The following is a 19,893-nucleotide window of genomic DNA, read 5'->3' on the forward strand; positions in this document are numbered from 1 at the left end:
CTGTAACCGGCAGCCTCCGTTCCTAAGAATGAGGAGTTTAGGACCTTTGAGGACGTCGCGGCTGACGTCGCGGCTTGTGATTGGTCGCGTGAGCGGTCACATGAGCGCTCACGCGACCAATCACAAGCCGCGACGTCATCGAAGGTCCTAAACTCCTCATTCTTAGGAACGGAGGCTGCTGGTTACAGCGGTAAGGTCCAGGAGCGCCGGAGAGGTGAGTATATCCATATTTTTTATTTTAATTCTTTATTTTTTACATGAATATGGATCCCAGGGCCTGAAGGAGAGTTTCCTCTCCTTCAGATCCTGGGAACCATCCAGGGATACCTTCCGATACTTGTGTCCCATTGACTTGTATTGGTATCGGTATCGGCGATATCCGATATTTTTCGGGTATCGGCCGATACTATCCGATACCGATACTTTCAAGTATCGGACATACCGTATTGCTCAACACTAGTAGTAAACTGTACGTTGGAAAAAAAAACGCAGCGTTTTTTTTTTCCAATGTAAGACATACCCCGAAAGTAAGACATAGTGGGACTTTTGAGTGGTAAAAGAATGTAAGACACTGTCTTACTTTCGGGGAAACACGGTATGTCTTATATTCTAGGTTCTTCAAAGTAGCCACCTTTTGCTTTGATGACTGCTTTACACACTCTTGGCATTCTCTTGATGAGAAATCTGCTCGTGTTTTTTTTCACGTTTTTTTCCAGTGCTACCCAATACAATAATATAGCGGCAAATCCGCAAAATTAATGATCATGCTGCGTTTTTTTCCGAGATGCGTTTTTTTTTCTAAAAAAAGCAACATGGGAACAAAAATTGCAGAATGCATTAAAATATATGGGATGCTTAATGTAAGCCTTTTTTTAGCGTTTTTGCAGCGAAAAACCACAGAAAAACCGCTATAAAAAACAAAAAAAATCCTGAACGTGGGCACACAGCCTAAAACATCCATTTATTTCTTCATATTAAAAACCAGTAACAAAAAAGGTCAGGCAGTTTGGATACACTCATGATTAAGACCTGCCTGGGTCAAAACATGTTGGTTCCTATGACTTTTTTTTAATCATGAGTGTATCCAAACTGCCTGACCTTTTTCTGTTACTTGTTTTTAATATGAAGAAATAAATAGATGTTTTAAGAAATCTTGGATTTCCTGGGATCATTCGTCCAAAGATGCATATCAACCTTCACCCAGTGGATCCGTGCAGCCTGGTGGACATATTAACCAGAGGAGGAGATGAGCTGACAAGGTGACCAGAAAAGAAAAAAAAACAAACACAAAAAAACAGCAATTTAAGGAAAAAATGAATTAATCTTTATTAATACAAAAAGTTACACACAAAATAAACGGTAAAACAGATCACATCAGGCTAGGGACCCTGCTAAACATCTATAGCTGAGATAATGATGAAAAATTTAGCAATAAAGATGATAAAGTGCATCATGAAAATAGAGGCAATAGCATTGATTGCATACTAATACGAATAACCATCTCAAAGAATGCAAAAATTGCTAGTTTATTATAAAGTGCTTGTGCAAATGATGGTATAGTCAGTAAGTATAAGCAGTCAATGTACTAATAAAACCCCTATTATGTAAGCGAGGAGCTAAATACTTATTACTAGTGATGAGCGAATATACTCGTTACTCGAGATTTCTCGAGCACGCTCGGGGGTCCTCAGAGTATTTTTTTAGCACTCGGAGATTTAGTTTTTAGGGCCGCAGCTGAATGATTTACATCTGTTAGCCAGCATACGTACATGTGGGGGTTGCCTGGCTGCTAGGGAATCCACACATGTACATATGCTGGCTAACAGATGTAAATCATTCAGCTGCGGCAAGAAAAACTAAATCTCCAAGCACTAAAAAAATACTCGGAGGACCCCCGAGCGTGCTCGAGAAATCTCGAGTAACGAGTATATTCGCTCATCATCACTACTTATTACCCCTCGTGAACTATAGAGCTCTATTCTGGATAAGTAATGAAAAAGGGGGAGCCCCACACTAACATTGTATACTATATGAAATTTGTCAGAGTAAATAACATAGTATTTAAGGTTGAAAGCAGACTTTAAGTCCATCTAGTTCAACCCATAGCCTAACATGTTGATCCAAATGTGCTAACACAAATGCTATCTGCAGCTTGTAATATTCCCCTAGTATGTAACTTACTCAGATAAGATGAAGGGTCCGTGCCACATCCCTCAACCCCGACGCGCGTTTTGTCCACACTTCTTCATACTAGTGTGCAATCAATGCTATTGCCTCAATTTTCATGATGCACTTTTATCGTCTTTATTGCTAAATTATTCATCATTATCTCAGCTATAAATGTTAAACAGGGTCCCTAGCCTGATGCGTCCGTCGCATTAGAGGCATCTGTTTTATTGTTTATTTCGTGTGTAATTCTTTGTATTAATAAAGATTGTTAACTGATATTTCCATAAATTGCTGTTTTTTGTGTGCTTTTTCTGGTCACCTTTTGTTCACTCCTTATTTGGAGGGATTTGGTGAATCAGACTGGTTTACTGCCTATTTATAGCATGAGTTAATATGGATCATACTCCCTATTGATTTAAACAGAACCTGTCACCCCCAAAATCGACGATGAGGTAAGCCCACCAGCATCAGGGGCTTATCTCCAGCATTCTGTAATGCATTCTGTAATGCTGTAGATAAGCCCCCAATGTAACCTGAAAGATGAGAAAAAGAGGTTAGATTATACTCACCCAGGGGTGGTGCCGCTGTGGTCCGGTCTGATGGGCGTTGCGGTCCGGTCTGGCACCTCCCATCTTCTTACGATGACGTCCTCTTGTCTTCATGCTCCGGCGCAGGCGTACTTTGCCCTGTTGAGGGCAGAGCAAAGTACTGCAGTGCGCAGGGAAAGGTCAGAGAGGCCCGGCACCTGCGCACTGCAGTACTTTGCTCTGCCCATAACAGGACAAAGTACGCCTGAGCCGGGCGCGCAGCGTGAAGACAAGAAAAGGACGTCATCCTATGAAGATAGGAGGCCCTGGACCGCGACGCCCATCGGATCGGACTGCCCGCCCCTGGGTAAGTGTAATCTAACCTCTTTTTCTTATCTTCCAGGATACATCGGGGGCTTATCTACAGCATTACAGAATGCATTCCAGAATGCTGGAGATAAGCCCCTGATGATGGTGGGCTTAGCTCATTGTCGATTTTGGGGGTGACAGGTTCCCTTTAATAACAATGTACCAGTGCAGGCAAAAATTCTAGAGTCCAAACTGATTAGGGTTGTACAGACAGGACACAACTGTAACAAACTCTCAGCTGTGAGAAGTACATATCTACAACTTCTCATAGCCTGGGGGCACAAATAGATCTAGATTAGACCTGGGAAAAGTGTATAGGGGGACTATGTAGGGGCTGATATTGTATATAGGGGCTTATTCTGTATATAGGGGGATTATGTGGGGGCTCATACTGTATTTAAGAAGCCATGTTGTGGCTCATTCTGTGTATAGGAGGCTATGTGGGGGCTCATACTGTATATAGGAGGCTTTGAAGGGGCTCATACTGTATACAGGAGCAATGTGGGGGCTCCTTCTGTATACAGGAGGCTATGTTGGGCTCATACAGTGCATAGGAGGCTATGTGGGGGCTCATACTGTATATAGGAGGATATGTGCGGGCTCATACTATATATGGGTATAAAGGGGGATTATGTGGGGGCTCACATCGTATTTAAGTGGCGATGCAGGGGCTAATAATATATTTAAGAAGCTATGTGGGGGCTCATACCATATTATACCATACATGCACTGTGAGTTCACCAATAAACAACCTAGTAGTGAAAGCAGCCACAAACTCCTCCGTTAATAGTTGATCAATATCGTAATTTTCCTGATGATCGGGGGCAGCAGAGACCTGTTTGTGACAAAAAAGTTACAGAGGGTGATATCTTGACATGTGGGCTGTATGTGAGCTCATATTGTATATGGGGGCTGTGTGCGGGCTGATATGGTATGATTAAGAATTTGTACATTGGGGCTGTATTGGGAAGAATATAATGCTGTCTGCAGGGAATGCAGGGCAAGAGTTAGAAGAGCTAAAGCCAATAATGAAGTGAGGCTTGTAAGGGAGACCAAAAGCAGCAAAAAAGGATTTGGGGTAAAAGAGGCAAAAGAAAAGTCAAGATGCTAAAGGATTTTTACAGGATGAAAAGGGTGAAGTGGTCAGAAATTATGTTGAGAAGGACGAACTTTAAATTCCTATTTTCCATCTGTGTTCTCTCAGAAAGTAAATGCAACATCAACTGATCTTCAATGTCATCGAAGGAATAAAATAATCCACACTATCCATAAACAGACGGTGAGGGAACACTGAGCTAATTTACATGAATTTACAGCTCCCGGTCCAGATGAATTACATACTAAGGTACTGAAAGAGTTAGCAGAGGAAATTGCAGAACCACTAGCCAGAAACTTTGAAAAACACTGGAAAAAAAGAAGTCCCAGAGGCTTGGAGAAGGGCAAATGTTGTCCCTATCTTCAAAAAAGGAAAGAAGTTGGTGCCAGGAAATTACAGGCCAGTGAGCCTTACTTCTATACCAGGGAAGGTCTGTGAACAAATTATTACACAGCATGTATGTAAGTACTTGGATAAGAATACAGTAATTAACCAGAGCCAGCATTGGCTTGCAGCAAACAAGTCATATCAGACTCATCTAATGTCCTTCTATGATGGAATCACTGACTGGGTGGATAAAGGAAATGCGGTAGATAGAGTATATCTAGACTTCAGCAAAGCATTGGATAATTATCTCATACTATCCTTATTGAAGAAATGACCAATTATGGAATTAACAAGGGAGGATAGGGGGATGTCTGGATACTTAATTCTGCTCAATATTATATGATACAATATAAAATAATTACAATATGTTAATATTAATATTGAGAAGAATTCATTTCAGTCTATTGGTTCGGCTTCCGCAACACTCTTGGTCTCACATCTGGTCCCTTGGAAAAATTAATTGACCACCCCAGACCTAGATGCATCAGCAACACAAATCTCTTCTATTTTGATAGTTGTTACAACGTATCAGCGCATGTAACAACAATCCTGGAATCCAAACTGTCTAGGATCGTGCAGACTAGATGCCACTGTGACAAACCCTCAGCTTTGAGGTATCTTTGATTAGGACGAGTTTTAAGCACTAGACATCAAGAATGAACGTTTATATTCACTGACAGCAAGCAGATGTATCGAGAATTGACAGAAATTCATACACAAGGAATATGAGGAAATTGCAGAACTTCTCGTTATGTTATGTAGGTTTATCATCCAGTCCTCCGATCAGGAGGCTACGTGACATGTAACGCATCAGCGGCAGGCGAGATCATCACACCTGTCCAACAACAACAGGGGTGGCGCTCACCCGGGCACAGGCTGGCACACATCCCACTATCACTCAGCTCAGGCGTTGTGGCATCATTAATCCAGCTCATGTGTGTGCGTGTAGATAGTAAGCTCCCTGGTCCAGTAGATGAATGGCACAGCAGATTCTCAAATGTTAGATGTCCAAGATGAGATTACGGGAAGTCTTAGGACTAGCGGCAGTCGTGCCCAGTGGTGACTGCAGACAGCGAGAGACTTACCAGGCAGGTCCTGGCAGCAGACTGTGGAGAGGAGGCAGCAGCAGACGGCGGCGACCGCAGAGATCCGGACCATCATCCTGATTCCATATACAGCAGCGGGGACCCTGGGCACATTCACCGCGCTCCCCGACCCTGAGCCGCCAGCACCTGTGGAGACAACACAAGCCATAAATACACAGATAGGGGGTCCTGCATCACTAATGGGGGCTACAGAAGAACGTCCTGGCACGGTCAGGTGTAGATACAGAAGAAGGAAAAACAGGAGAGATGTCCAGCTCAGCCGACACCCCAAGGGGTAATAGAGATCCGCATCTACAGTGACACTGTGACCGCTCTTACAGTAGAGAATCCACAGTGTGACCGCTCTTACAGTACAGAGCTCTATAGTGTGACCGCTCTTACAGTACAGAGCTCTATAGTGTGACCGCTCTTACAGTACAGAGCTCTATAGTGTGACCGCTCTTACAGTACAGAGCTCTATAGTGTGACCGCTCTTACAGTACAGAGCTCTATAGTGTGACCGCTCTTACAGTACAGAGCTCTATAGTGTGACCGCTCTTACAGTACAGAGCTCTATAGTGTGACCGCTCTTACAGTACAGAGCTCTATAGTGTGACCGCTCTTACAGTACAGAGCTCTATAGTGTAACCGCTCTTACAGTACAGAGCTCTATAGTGTGACCGCTCTTACAGTACAGAGCTCTATAGTGTGACCGCTCTTACAGTACAGAGCTCTATAGTGTGACCGCTCTTACAGTACAGAGCTCTATAGTGTGACCGCTCTTACAGTACACAGCTCTATAGTGTGACCGCTCTTACAGTACAGAGCTCTATAGTGTGACCGCTCTTACAGTACAGAGCTCTATAGTGTGACCGCTCTTACAGTACAGAGCTCTATAGTGTGACCGCTCTTACAGTACAGAGCTCTATAGTGTGACCGCTCTTACAGTACACAGCTCTATAGTGTGACCGCTCTTACAGTACAGAGCTCTATAGTGTGACCGCTCTTACAGTACAGAGCTCTATAGTGTGACCGCTCTTACAGTACAGAGCTCTATAGTGTGACCGCTCTTACAGTACAGAGCTCTATAGTGTCACCGCTCTTACAGTACAGAGCTCTATAGTGTGACCGCTCTTACAGTACAGAGCTCTATAGTGTGACCGCTCTTACAGTACAGAGCTCTATAGTGTGACCGCTCTTACAGTACACAGCTCTATAGTGTGACCGCTCTTACAGTACAGAGCTCTATAGTGTGACCGCTCTTACAGTACAGAGCTCTATAGTGTGACCGCTCTTACAGTACAGAGCTCTATAGTGTGACCGCTCTTACAGTACAGAGCTCTATAGTGTGACCGCTCTTACAGTACAGAGCTCTATAGTGTGACCGCTCTTACAGTACAGTGCTCTATAGTGTGACCGCTCTTACAGTACAGACCTCCATAATGTGACCGCTCTTACAGTAGAGACTCTGCAGTGATAAACAGTAATAACAACTGAACATTTATCATATGTTTCAATTTGTAACCAATATTTACAGCTTCCTCTCTGTAGTATAATCCATAGACACGTTACAACAATAAACAGTTCATCTAGCACCCAAAAAAACCAGGAAGCCCCTGCTGGCCATGCTGGGACTTGTAGTTCTCCAGCCTCAGTCAGGAGCTCTCCACAGGAGGAATACACTCATCACACGATGATCACATGCAAATACATCAAGGATAAAAGGTGCGATAAGCGGCAGGCGTGTTACGGTCACATGACTGCGACAATGGCGGAGGTGCTGAAATCTGCAGCCTAAACACAACCTTCCAAGAGTAAAGAAAAGCCCTACAAGACGGAGAAATAAACACGATGGTGAAAAAAGACGTCAAAACAAAGGAAACACAAATAACATTGTAACCAAAATGTCTCAGTAATGTTCTGAGAGCAACTTGTGGGGGGGAGATTGGGGTCTACAAATCCCAACAGCTACTGGAGATGGAGCTTTCCCTCTCGCCTCCATGGAAGGGACATTCCTGGGGCACACGAGGGGCCACCAGACTCACTTGTAGGGATAAAGTCCTGGCCGTGCCCTTTTCAGAATGAAGGCAACAGCAGCTGTTTGGAAATCTTAATACTCTTCCCACCAGGTTAAAATAACAATTTCCTGTGAGTGGGGGTTTAGATGACCTCTGACCCGCAGACCCCTTCTCTTTACACCCCTCCCTCCCCAGCCGCCTCCTCCTCTGGCCTTAGATAGGCATGTAAATCATACCCCAGGGGGGAATCATTAGTGGAGTGAAATTAACAAGGGCTGGAACTTTATAAAAGACACAACTCCAATTCCTTCTGCTATAGGGGCTGCAGGGGAGTGAGGGGGGCTACAGGCTCACATTTCACCACTCCAGAGTGGACAGTCAGGAACATGTCCTCCTCTTCTGCAGAAGTTAACCACTTCCACACTGTATGAAAGAGAATCACATTAAGTTGAGGGTATATCGACGATGTTCCCATAGAAAGTAATGGGCGACTCTGATCACCAAGTCTTTCAGCAGTAAGGTGATGCCATAAGATGAAAAAACATGCTGCTGTCACTTTAAAAAAAAAAAATCACATAGCACAGATTCCAAATGGCAACACTGTTGCACTGGAGCTCTGAACAGTCCCCCATATTTGAAAAAGTAAAACATGAGAATCATTGATCACAGATATGCAAAGCGCTGTGCACAACTTATATTGCACTGTAATGACCCTTTAATGACCTGAAAACCCAATTAAAGCATGCAGGTCCACTTTAATCCATGTGTCAAATCAGGATGCCATGCCGCTATGTGGCATGACTCGATATTGTAATATTTGAGATAAAGCACCCATGTGTATTAGGAGAGCTATGGAGGCATCATTATAGATACATCAGCTGAATGTATCATTGCAGGTATGTTTCATCAGTGGGTTGTTGGTGAGTTGAGATGAAACAACCATGGGTTTTAAGAGAGCCGAGTCTATCATTATAGATATATAAGATGATTATTAATAATAATAATAATCATTATATAGTGCCAACATATTCCGCAGCGCTTTACAGTTAAACAATTCATACACACGTCATAAGTAACAACATCCAAAATAATACAATAAATAAAGCAAAATAAGAATATCCAGATCGTGAGGGAAGACAAAGTACAGGGACTGATTTACAGTGGTGATGATGCAGCCATCTTGAGGGAGTGGGGGACAGATAAAGGCTGCATGAGGTTGTCGCCAGCCAGTACTTGTGGTGCTGTTGGGTGCGGTGGAGTTTGATGGAGGGTTATTTTCAGATAGTGAATTGGCCACACACACAAACACACATACAAGGATTGTACTGTTCCAGGTAAATTTAATCTTTAGATTACTGGAAAGCGAGATAAAGCACCTTTAGGTACTGAGGGAACTTAGGAGGTATCATAAGCGATTCACAGGATAATTGAATTGCTGGATTATTGGAAAAAACACCTTTGGATATTGGGGGAGCTGTGAAAGTGTCCTAAATTAATACATAAATTGGTCGGCTATACCACTGTCAGCAAGTTTGTGTGGATTATTGGAAAGTTTAGATGAAGCATTCATCTTTGTTGGTGGAGCTAAGGAAGTATCATTAAAGAAACATAAAATCAATGTCACACTGCAGTTTTGTTTCATCAGTGGATCATTGAAGAGCTGAGATAAAACACCTATGGGTATTGGAGGAACTGAGGAGGAATTTTAAAAGATTTAACAGAAAGTTTCATCTGTGAGATTATAAAACGTTGCGATAAAGAACCCTAATGTATCTGGAGAGAAGAGATCATACATTGGATGAGTATATCAGTCCGTTTAAGTTTTATCTGTTGCGTTTTGGAAGACAGAGATAAAGCACCCATGAGTATTGGGGGAGCTGAGGAATGATAAATAGAATGGGCTTATCACTCCAGGAAATATTGACCTGTGGATTATGGGACAAAGCATCCATGAATTTTGGTGGAACTGAAAAAAAGGGGATGGGTCCAGGACCAGCAGTCAAAATTTGGGGGAATCTGCACTAAAGATAAGTAATAGGGAGGTACACTGTTACTTAATGTAAGAATAAGACGACTGCACGATTTTTACATATAAAAGTCAGACATTATTGTAACAAAGTTTGTAATAAAGCCACGCCAACACATGAAACAGAAAGATCATATTTCCACTTTAAGAACCACAATTTGCTGCATAAAATAACAGGCAATGTGTCATGAAAGTCTATATTTGCTGAAAAAATATACACAGTGGTCAAACCATCCCGGGTCAGAAAATCAGTCGTGGTTCCCGATCACGACCACTGAATCTTATTATTACCACCTTCCGTGCAAACAAGGCTCACAATAGGTATCAGCCGTGTCAGAATACGTATTCCTGGGACCTGTAGTGCTTTAGTATTTCTACTGTCTTGATGCAAATGTAGGAATCTGATACTTCTATCTGGAATGCTAAACTGGATTACAGGTGGGGGCGCTGTTGCATTCATTTCCATTTAAAATGACAGTGGTAGAAAGTGGTACTGCAACTGACAAATGTAACTGCGTACTTCAATAAGATTTGAAGGAAAATTTGCCCAAAAAGTCTAGAATCCATCACGAAAAAGAGAGAGAAAATCTCACAAAAAAATAAGAGATTCTAAAGAGTCCCATAGAATTCATTAATCCTAAATCCTACAGGAGTTGAAAATTAGGGGCAAAATCTTAGAATTATCTTTCAGCCCCGTCCGAGTACTTTCCACACCTCAGATGATGATAGTTTCATATAAATAAACTTATGAACGCAATTCAAAGCCCCCTCTGCCTCTCCCCCCTATTCATACCTACCAGAGAGAGTCCTGGCGCGGATCCCCAAACTGTGAGGCCAGATCCTCATCATTGGGGTCTGCTTTATCTCAGCCCGGCTATTTCTGGCACTCGCAGGTTTGCTAGTGGGAGGTTGGACGCGTATGACTGCGTGGAAACTTGGCCTTACAAGTCCGCGTCTTGTGAGACGTCTTTTATTATTTCATTTTTCTTGATTTTCCCTTCTTATACTTGGCAGTTCTGCCTAAACAAGTGATAGAGAAATATTATTGCGGACGCTGCGCCACCCAAACTCCCAGTAACTCCTTTGTCACCAAAATGGAACTTTTTTTGCATTTTTACTTTTATTGGGGGGGTTGAGCCACCATAATTGGGAACCGCGGATTGGCCAAATTAGTGGCGGGTTGAGAAGAAGGAAGCTAAATGAAGACTTTTTTTTATCTACAAAGATGGCTGCTCGGGAACACAAGAAGCCGCCATGGGACCATCCAAGGACAAACATGCTCTAAAGTCAGGTGACTACCACTGGGGGTCTTGTCCCCATTGATAATGCAATATTAGCCAAAAAGGAACCTTCTTCTACGCATGGCCATTTTTAGTTCCATCCTTGGTTTTCTGGACAGGTCCGGACAATGGACAACACCCATTATTGTCCCTTTAAGAGTCTAGCTTTAATCACGACTTGGGCATCCATATTCAGTTAATAACATTGCATCACAAAGAAAGTTTCTGGGAGCTTTGCAGTTGACCACCAAAGAGAAATACTCGTGATCTGTACAGTTCTGTTTCCTATCAGTGGGATTACATCCAGTGTTTGAGTAGAGGGGCCAAGTCCAACCCTGGACACATAAAACATCTTCTGGAATGCAATATATCCTCCTACTGACAGGGGCTGCACCCTCCCAAAGTCATAAAACTTTCAAGGAGAGAGACCACAAGGCAACCAAGCCACCACAGGCAGTGGCCAACAGGAGCCCCAAAAATAGTAGAGCAAAAAGGACCAAGGAAGGTAAGAGAATACGAAGAGCGGAGAGGCGGAAAAGCAGAATCCGAGAAAAAGGATGGGACAGTATTAAAGAAGGCGATCGGATGGGCAAAGATCTGCCAACTCCACCGTGGAAGAAGACGCACCAGACGGAGACCTGTAAGGGATATCTTCTCTAAAGTGCCACAACAATCAAGAATGTATGGACCACCATCGATGCAGCCGGAGAGACGGGCGCATCGGAGAACACGTGATGGTTCCAAGGAAAAAAGAAAATGTATGAATTTGGAAGAAAATTGACAGCAAGTAAACACATTCCTACCAGAGAGGACCAAATGTCTCAGGTCTCTTCCAAGAAGACCTGGCACTCTCCTCCCTGACGCCTTCCCCTTGGCTCTAGCCCCTTGGCGTTCTCTCCGGACACTCTCCTCCCTGACGCTCTCCTCTGGTGCTCTCTCGTCTGCTCCCCTGGCGCTCTTCACTATCAACCTCCCCGCCACTCTACCCTGGTGCTCTCTTCACTAAAGCTCTCCTGGTGCTCTCTCCCCCCCCCCCCCCCGGCGATCTTCCCTCTAACACTCTCCCCTTGGCTCTAGCCCCTTGGTGCTCTCTCCTGACACTCCCTTCTGATGCTCCCTGATGCTCTCTTCTGGTGCTTCACCGCCCCCCATGACACTCTATCTTGGTGCTCTCCCCCACCCTCACACTCTCTTGGTGCTCTTTCCCCTGGCGCTCTTCCCTATGATGCTTTCCCCTGGCTTTAGCCCCTTGGTGCTCTTTCCTCACACTCCACCCCCTGATGCTCTCCTCTGGTGCACACACGCCCTCCCCGATGCTCTACCTTGGTGCTCTTCCCCCTGACACTCTCCTGCTGCTCTTTCACCTGGCGACGCTCTCCCCCCTGATGCTCTACCCCCTAATGCTCTCCCCTTTGCCCTGACGCTCTACCCTGGGGCTCTCCCCCTGACCTTCTCTTTCCCCTGGCTCTCATGGTGCTCTTTCCCCTGAAACTCTCCAGGTGCTCTTTCCCCTGATGCTCTCTCTCCTGACACTCTCTTGGTGCTCTTTCCCCTGACGCTCTCTCCCCTGACACTCTCCTGGTGCTTTTTCCCCTGATGCACTCCCCGACACTCTCCTGGTGCTCTTTCCACTGACGCTCTCTCCCCTGACACTCTCCTAATGCTCTTTCCCATGATGCTCTCTCCCCTAGACACTCTTGGTGCTCTTTCCCCTGACGCTCTCTCCCCCTGACACTCTCCTAGTGCTCTTTCCCATGACGCTCTCTCCCCTGAACTCTCTTGGTGCTCTTTCCCCTGACGCTCTCTCCCCTGACACTCTCCTGGTGCTTTTTCCCCTGATGCTCTCCCCCGACACTCTCCTGGTGCTCTTTCACCTGATGCTCTCCCCCTGACACTCTCCCCCTGACACTCTCCTGGTGCTCTTTCCCCTGATGCTCTCCCCCTGACACTTTCTTGGTGCTCTTTCCACTGATGCTCTCTCCCCTGACACTCTCCTAATGCTCTTTCCCATGACGCTCTCTACCCTGACACTCTCCTAGTGCTTTTCCCAAGATGAATTGATCAGACTTCACTTCTTAAACCCTACAATTATTTAAGGCCAAATGAAAAAAAGCAAAAAAAAAAAAATTACAAAAGAACTGGAGGGGGAAGAAGAAGACCGGATAGGACTTTTTTTTCCTCAATTTGCTTTTGCTTCTGTCCCTTTGCTCAGGATCTTCTCCACTTGACAAGCTGCTAATTGGATAAGTGCAGATCCCACACTCTCCCGATGCCTCAGAACTGGGTTGGGAAAAGTTTTTTGGAGGGAGATCATTGGTTTAATAGTGAGGGGTGTTTTTTTTCGCCTCTCAACATGAATTCCATCTGCTCCCCCCCCCCCCATCTCTGATGACGCAGCTTGAATATTCATGTATTTTCGGGGTGCCCCCCCCTTCTGCCCCTCTCATAGCGCGGCACAATACCCCAGATAACAGCCCCCCCTCCATGCATTAGATAAACACAGGCAGTGTCAAGTGTGAGGAGGAACTACAACTGCCAGTCATGCATCGGCCTCACAATGAGACCCTCTAATATACTGCATGCTTTCCATATGGGGGCTGCGTTGCCCCTGGAAACACTAACAGGCAGAACGAGGCTTAATAGAGTCCGTATTCATTGTCATGCAGCAAGCTGGCTCAAGAGACTATTGCCCCGTGGGTCGGTATCCATTATTTCTACACCCCCCCTCCTTCTTTCTCCTTTCATTTTTTTTCCTTTTATTGAAAAGGGGACAAAAGACCAAGGTTGCTTAAGGGTCCCAATCTGGAGAGGATCGGGGGGGTCTCACAGAAAAGACTTTGCTGCGGTTTGGGAGCCTTGAGGAGGGGGCAAAAAAAATAAGAGACTAAATTAAAGAAGAAAAAAAAAATTGAAAGTTAAAAAGCAAAAAGCGAGCAGAGGTGCCAGCTGTCCATAGAAAAGCTGCCATAGCCGAGGGACAAAGGCCTGGCATGGAAAAAGGTCAACGCAGAATAGAAAAAACAGCTGCTTGAGACCAGAACCACGTCTGACCACCCGCCTCGCAGACGTGGCCTGGGCCAAAAAATCCTGCCAACCGTGCAATGGCGACAAGTCCCCGCACCCACGGCTCAGAGTCCTTGAAGGTTAATGTAGTGTCCTGTGCACTTCATCCATTAGAAAGGCCCAAAATCAACATTTCTGCTCCTCCTTGATCGGCCCCGAGTGTGCGGGGGGCGAGGTGCCCGCTGTCGTGTTCTTCTCCTCATGCGCTTCTTAGATCGCAGATTCAGATAACAGGATGGTAATGGTGGAAGAGGCAAAGGACCCTCAAGAGCACATCAACCAAGCAGCAGGAAAATCCCACTTCTAGCATTTGTAACCTCAAGTTTCAGAGAACCACAAATACGTCAACTGCAGCATCCTAAAGCATGGACGCCTCAACCAAAGTGTTCTGAAGCATGGACACATCAAACACAGCGCTGACACCTACACCACAGTGGCCCAGAGAACGGACAGATCAATGGCAGCTCCCCTAAGTGCGGACACATCAGCCGCAGTCTCGATGCCTGGACACCACAACCACAGCGGACACCTCAACCGCTGAGACCTGAAGCACAGACACCTCAACCGCAGCGTCCTGAAGAGCCGACACCTCAACCGCAGCGTGCTGAAGCACGGACACCTCAACCGCAGCAACATGAAGAACCGACACCTCAACCGCAGCGTCCTGAAGAACCGACACCTCAACCGCAGCGTCCTGAAGCACAGACACCTCAACGACAGCGACCTGAAGCGCAGACACCTCAACCGCAGCGTCCTGAAGAACAGACACCTCAACCGCAGCGTCCTGAAGCGCAGACACCTCAACCGCAGCGTCCTGAAGAACCGACACCTCAACCGCAGCGTCCTGAAGCGCAGACACTTCAACTGCAGCATCCTAAAGCACGGACGCCTCAACCGAAGCATTCTAAAGCGTGGACACATCAACCACAGCGCTGACACCTACACCACAGTGGCCCAGAGAACGGACAGATCAATGGCAGCTCCCCTAAGTACGGACACATCAGCCGCAGAGTCTCGATGCCTGGACACCACAACCACAGCGTCGGATACCTCAACCACTGAGACCTGAAGCACAGACACCTCAACCGCAGCGTCCAGAAGAGCCGACACCTCAACCGCAGCGTGCTGAAGCACGGACACCTCAACTGCAGCAACATGAAGAACCGACACCTCAACCACAGCGACCTGAAGCGCAGACACCTCAACCGCAGCGTCCTGAAGCGCAGACACCTCAACCGCAGCAACATGAAGAACCGACACCTCAACCGCAGCATCCTGAAGCGCAGACACTTCAACTGCAGCATCCTAAAGCACGGACACCTCAACCGCAGCGTCCAGAAGAGCCGACACCTCAACCGCAGCATGCTGAAGCACGGACACCTCAACTGCAGCAACATGAAGAACCGACACCTCAACCACAGCGTCCTGAAGCGCAGACACCTCAACCGCAGCATCCTAAAGCACGGACGCCTCAACCGAAGCGTTCTAAAGCGTGGACACATCAACCACAGCGCTGACACCTACACCACAGTGGCCCAGAGAGCGGACAGATCAATGGCAGCTCCCCTAAGTGCTGACACATCAGCCGCAGAGTCTCGATGCCTGGACACCACAACCACAGCGTCGGACACCTCAACCGCTGAGACCTGAAGCACAGACACCTCAACTGCAGCGTCCTGAAGAGCCGACACCTTAACTGCAGCGTCCTGAAGCGCAGACACTTTAACAGCAGCATCCCGAAGCACGAATATCTCAAACGCAGTGACCCGAATAGCAGACACATCAAGCGCAGCAACCCGAAAAGCAGAAACATTAGCCGCAGTGACCCGAAGCATGGACATATCAACTGCAGTATCCTGAAACACGGGCACATCAACCGCAGCGTCCTGAAGCACGGGCACATCAACCACAGCGTCCTGAAGCACGGGCACATCAACCACAGCGTCCTGAAGCACGGGCACATCAACCACAGCGACCTGAAGCACGGGCACATCAACCACAGCGACCTGAAGCACGGGCACATCAACCACAGCGTCCTGAAGCACGGGCACATCAACCACAGCGTCCTGAAGCACGGGCACATCAACCACAGCGTCCTGAAGCACGGGCACCTCAACCGCAGCGTCCTGAAGCACGGGCACCTCAACCGCAGCGTCCTGAAGCACGGGCACATCAACCACAGCGACCTGAAGCACGGGCACATCAACCACAGCGACCTGAAGCACGGGCACCTCAACCACAGCGTCCTGAAGCACGGGCACATCAACCACAGCGTCCTGAAGCACGGGCACATCAACCACAGCGACCTGAAGCACGGGCACCTCAACCACAGCGTCCTGAAGCACGGGCACATCAACCACAGCGTCCTGAAGCACGGGCACATCAACCACAGCGTCCTGAAGCACGGGCACCTCAACCGCAGCGTCCTGAAGCACGGGCACCTCAACCGCAGCGTCCTGAAGCACGGACACATCAACCACAGCGTTTTGAAGCACGGGCACTTCAACCACAGCGTCCTGAAGCACGGGCACTTCAACCACAGCGTCCTGAAGCACGGGCACATCAACCACAGCGTTTTGAAGCACGGGCACATCAACCACAGCGTCCTGAAGCACGGGCACTTCAACCACAGCGTCCTGAAGCACGGACAGATCAACCACAGCGTCCTGAAGCACGGGCACATCAACCACAGCGTCCTGAAGCACGGGCACATCAACCACAGCGTCCTGAAGCACGGGCACATCAACCACAGCATCCTGAAGAATGGGCACATCAACCACAGCGTCCTGAAGCACGGGCACATCAACCACAGCATCCTGAAGCATGGGCACATCAACCGCAGCATCTTGAAGCACGGGCACCTCAACCGCAGCGTCCCAAACTGACAACACCTCAACCGAAAATCTAAAACCATAAACACATGAATCCTAACATCTATTTTTCATGCTGAAGAGAAATCAGGAATCGCTCATTTTCCCTAAGTTTTTGTAAACTTTTCTTAGGTCGTTTTCTAAGCGCTTTTTTTTATTTTTTCCCCCAGAGTTTTATCCTTCAGGGTTTTTTTTTTTATCCATGTTTTGGAAGTATTTGGAATCCATAATGCAAAGAAAAAAAAAAAATGCCAAGAGCCATTTCAGCCTTCCATTGCCATCAGTACAGTACAGAGCATCTTTTTAGACACCTCAACTGCAGCGTCCAGAACCAAGGATGCCTGAACTACAGAGCTGAAAATAACCCACGAGTATCTGCACTGCAGCACCTAGAACCAGCAACACTTAAATACTTATTTCTGGACTCGAGAACCCCACGGATCCCCACCCCTCAGCTCCAAGAGCCCCACGGACGCCCACACCTCGGGTACAAGAGCCCCACGGACGCCCGCACCTCGGGTACAAGAGCCCCACGGATGCCCGCATCTTGACTCCAAGAGCCCCACGGAGCCCGCACCTCGGGTACAAGAGCCCTATGGACACCCAAACCTCAGCCCCATGGACACCTGAACTCCAGCATCTAGAACCATAAACACTTTACTCTGAATGACTACTGGACCATTCCCAAAGTCCCACATTCAGACCACTGGGTGGCGCCGCTCTATTGCCAGCTTGCATTGCTTCTGAGGCATGGCATCAATAATTCGGAAATTTACCCCCATTTAATCTGTTCTCCCACCCCAGTGTGAGCGGCATTGCCGATTCCCCTCACAGTGGGAGGAACAATGCACAGTTTGCAGGTGGATTTGTTCCTCCGTCTCCCTCCCATTGTGTGAACAAGTCCTTAGAGGGCAATTTACAAGAGTTTGTTGTAAGTGGACAATCCCTTTAATTTCTCTGTGGGATTAGTGGATCTCTTCACGTGTTTGCTTTTGGCGCTTTGTGCCACCTGCTTCCAGCCACATTTCAGCTTCACACTGTGCTCAGAGCAAACATGGAGCACAAGGAGGAAACCAAGCGGAGACCCAGCCACTGTGGATTTAGCTAATCTCTGTGTGATGTCGCCAATCCATCAGGAATCTCCGCACATCAGCACCAGCGCAGAGTCATAACAGTGTGCGAAGAGGAGAAGAACCAGAGGAAATCAAAGAGCGAAAACCAGAGGTTCACACTCATCACCAGAGATCAGCGGTGACCTCACTGAGAATGTCTCCTATCCATCACCAGAGATCAGAGGTGACATCACTGAGAATGCCTCCTATCCATCACCAGAGATCAGAGGTGACCTCACTGAGAATGCCTCCTATCCATCACCAGAGATCAGAGGTGACCTCACTGAGAATGCCTCCTATCCATCACCAGAGATCAGAGGTGACCTCACTGAGAATGCCTCCTATCCATCACCAGAGATCAGCGGTGATATCACTGAGAATGCCTCCTATCCATCACCAGAGATCAGCGGTGACATCACTGAGAATGCCTCCTATCCATCACCAGAGATCAGCGGTGACCTCACTGAGAATGTCTCCTATCCATCACCAGAGATCAGCGGTGACATCACTGAGAATGCCTCCTATCCATCACCAAAGATCAGAGGTGACATCACTGAGAATGCCTCCTATCCATCACCAGAGATCAGCGGTGACATCACTGAGAATGTCTCCTATCCATCACCAGAGATCAGAGGTGACATCACTGAGAATGCCTCCTATCCATCACCAGAGATCAGCGGTGACATCACTGAGAATGCTTCCCATCCATCGCCAGAGATCAGAGGTGACATCACTGAGAATGCCTCCTATCCATCACCAGAGATCAGCGGTGACCTCACTGAGAATGCCTCCTATCCATCACCAGAGATCAGCGGTGACATCACTGAGAATGTCTCCTATCCATCACCAGAGATCAGAGGTGACATCACTGAGAATGCCTCCTATCCATCACCAGAGATCAGCGGTGACATCACTGAGAATGTCTCCTATCCATCACCAGAGATCAGAGGTGACATCACTGAGAATGCCTCCTATCCATCACCAGAGATCAGAGGTGACCTCACTGAGAATGCCTCCTATCCATCACCAGAGATCAGCGGTGACATCACTGAGAATGCCTCCTATCCATCACCAGAGATCAGCGGTGACATCACTGAGAATGTCTCCTATCCATCACCAGAGATCAGCGGTGACATCACTGAGAATGCCTCCTATCCATCACCAAAGATCAGAGGTGACATCACTGAGAATGCCTCCTATCCATCACCAGAGATCAGCGGTGACATCACTGAGAATGCCTCCTATCCATCACCAGAGATCAGCGGTGACATCACTGAGAATGCCTCCTATCCATCACCAGAGATCAACGGTGACATCACTGAGAATGTCTCCTATCCATCACTAATGATCAGCGGTGACATCACTGAGAATGTCTCCTATCCATCACCAGAGATCAGAGGTGACCTCACTGAGAATGCCTCCTATCCATCACTAATGATCAGCGGTGACATCACTGAGAATGTCTCCTATCCATCACCAGAGATCAGAGGTGACATCACTGAGAATGCCTCCTATCCATCACCAGAGATCAGCGGTGACCTCACTGAGAATGCCTCCTATCCATCACTAGAGATCAGAGGTGACATCACTGAGAATGCCTCCTATCCATCACTAGAGATCAGAGGTGACATCACTGAGAATGCCTCCTATCCATCACCAGAGATCAGCGGTGACATCACTGAGAATGCCTCCTATCCATCACCAGAGATCAACGGTGACATCACTGAGAATGTCTCCTATCCATCACTAATGATCAGCGGTGACATCACTGAGAATGCCTCCTATCCATCACCAGAGATCAGAGGTGACCTCACTGAGAATGCCTCCTATCCATCACTAATGATCAGCGGTGACATCACTGAGAATGCCTCCTATCCATCACCAGAGATCA

At 47.1% G+C, this 19,893-nt stretch overlaps 1 protein-coding gene across 1 annotated transcript in view; it reads right to left on the reverse strand.

Moving 5' to 3' along the window:
* The window catches only part of BOC (BOC cell adhesion associated, oncogene regulated), a 75,949-nt gene that overhangs the window by 23,927 nt on the left and 32,129 nt on the right, over positions 1–19,893 (reverse strand). Inside the window, exon 2 of the mRNA XM_069760526.1 lies at positions 5,634–5,780. Within this exon, the coding sequence (XP_069616627.1) occupies positions 5,634–5,709 (76 nt within the window). The 5' untranslated portion in view covers positions 5,710–5,780. The remainder of the gene's footprint in view (positions 1–5,633; positions 5,781–19,893) is intronic.

This window comes from Ranitomeya imitator, chromosome 3 (genome assembly GCF_032444005.1).
Source record: "Ranitomeya imitator isolate aRanImi1 chromosome 3, aRanImi1.pri, whole genome shotgun sequence".
Taxonomy (NCBI): Eukaryota; Metazoa; Chordata; class Amphibia; order Anura; family Dendrobatidae; genus Ranitomeya; species Ranitomeya imitator.